This window comes from Antrostomus carolinensis, unplaced genomic scaffold (genome assembly GCF_000700745.2).
Source record: "Antrostomus carolinensis isolate BGI_N321 unplaced genomic scaffold, ASM70074v2 scaffold32144, whole genome shotgun sequence".
In the NCBI taxonomy this organism is placed as follows: Eukaryota; Metazoa; Chordata; class Aves; order Caprimulgiformes; family Caprimulgidae; genus Antrostomus; species Antrostomus carolinensis.
Genome location: NW_010310624.1, coordinates 7,329 through 8,957, shown reverse-complemented (window position 1 = coordinate 8,957; position 1,629 = coordinate 7,329). Strand labels below are relative to the sequence as shown.

General features: G+C 39.0%; 1 protein-coding gene across 1 annotated transcript in view; it reads right to left on the bottom strand.

Annotated features, from left to right (window-relative positions):
* Nucleotides 1-605: 605 nt before the first annotated feature.
* Nucleotides 606-1,629, bottom strand: part of LOC104523793 (gamma-aminobutyric acid receptor subunit alpha-5) — a 3,220-nt gene continuing 2,196 nt past the window's right edge. Inside the window, exon 3 of the mRNA XM_010166486.1 lies at nucleotides 606-1,131. Within this exon, the coding sequence (XP_010164788.1) occupies nucleotides 829-1,131 (303 nt within the window). The 3' untranslated portion in view covers nucleotides 606-828. The remainder of the gene's footprint in view (nucleotides 1,132-1,629) is intronic.

Genomic DNA, 1,629 nt, shown 5'->3' with positions numbered 1-1,629 from the left:
CTCTACTGCTGTTGTTAAAAGTCTTATTTGCACAAGTATGTTCCTAATCTATGTTAATTTCATGCAATATATCTCTAATTTTTGGAATAAATACTGAGAATAATTTGAGAAAATTCCTTGAAATGCAAAATCCAAACAAACTTCATATTTTCTTTTAAGGGCAAAATTCCACCACCTTTATTTACACAAGTAGCATCCTGCTCCCTATGTTACTTCACTGCAAACCAGAGGCTCAAGCAGTAAAAATCAGCATAGCCTCATTAGGATTTACTGCATTGTATTAACTTCTAATGAAAATTGGGCTGAGCAGTTTTATCTGTGGAGTAATGTGCTACGTATAACCAGTAAAGGTGCTCAAACATAGCCCTACACTTAGTAATTTGGCACATTTACAACTGGCGTTACTCAGTAACCTATCAGATGACAATAGTGGAGCTCTTCTGTAAAATATAGGTTAAGCCTACATTTATATGACTGTACATCTGAAGTATAAAACCCACGATATGTAGTACACTTGAACAGTTAAAAAATATAACTTATTTTATTTGTAAACTATCAATGCAAGATACTTGGCAGCAAAGAAGCCATGTTCAATGTCTTCTGATCTTTTATAAAGATCTGTTGCTGTAAGTAATATAATCGTCTCCGAAACATCTGAGGTTACATGTAGAAACAATCAAGGCAATATTATTTGTACATATTATTAAACATGCAAAAAACTTCCTGAAGAATATTGCCCAAATGTAGAAAGTCATCTGGATCTCAAATTTTCCTTGGTAGCATCTGCTTTGTAAGTATGGCTCATACGTGGCTTTAGAGTCCTTCAGTTTATTTTGGAGAATTGGCACCTTTAATAACAGGCTCCCTATTCAAATATGTGGCCCAGTAAACTAAGTTAAAAGTTCCAAACAACACTGGAAAAATTATCCGAGACATTTTGTCAATCTTACTGATGCTATTGTAAGTCTTTTTGCTTTCAGTGGGCTTTTCTTCTGCAGACTTCACTGGAGCAGACGCAGTGTTTGAGATGACAGATGGGGCTGAGTCCTTTGGCATGTTTGGTGCAGGGGTCATCTTCCCAGTGCTGTAAGTATTAGTTGATTTATTTCCCAGCAATTCACGCTCTTTTTTCTACAGGGTAAAGAACAAAACATTAGACCACAGGAACAGAAAGTGGAAACATGTTCTCAAGATACTAACCCAAAAAATCTAAGTACTGTAATCAATCATGCTAACAAATGCCTGCCTGTTGGCTATTACAACCTTGACTCCCAAACAGCTGTTTCTGCTTTGATTTTATAGCCATTACTCAGGTTAAAATTTCCCTGATGCCAGAGAAAGTTAAGAGTGGCCAGCCGGACCCAAATCCCACCTGGCATGTGCATTAGCGCAGCTTCTTTTGTCAGGATGATGCGGTTCTGCATCTGCAGAAGTTGCTGTCCAGCAGGCAGCTGCCAGGGTGGGAACCTCACCCCCCTGGCTGCAGCAAAGAGCATGGTGAAGGGCTCATTGCCCCTGCTAGCTTGCCCTCTTCATATTGCTCCTTCGGGACGCCTGTGGGTATGAGCTCTCTCTAGGAGATCATTGGCTAAGAGTCAGTCCTATTCCAAATTTTAGTTTCAGCTCAAA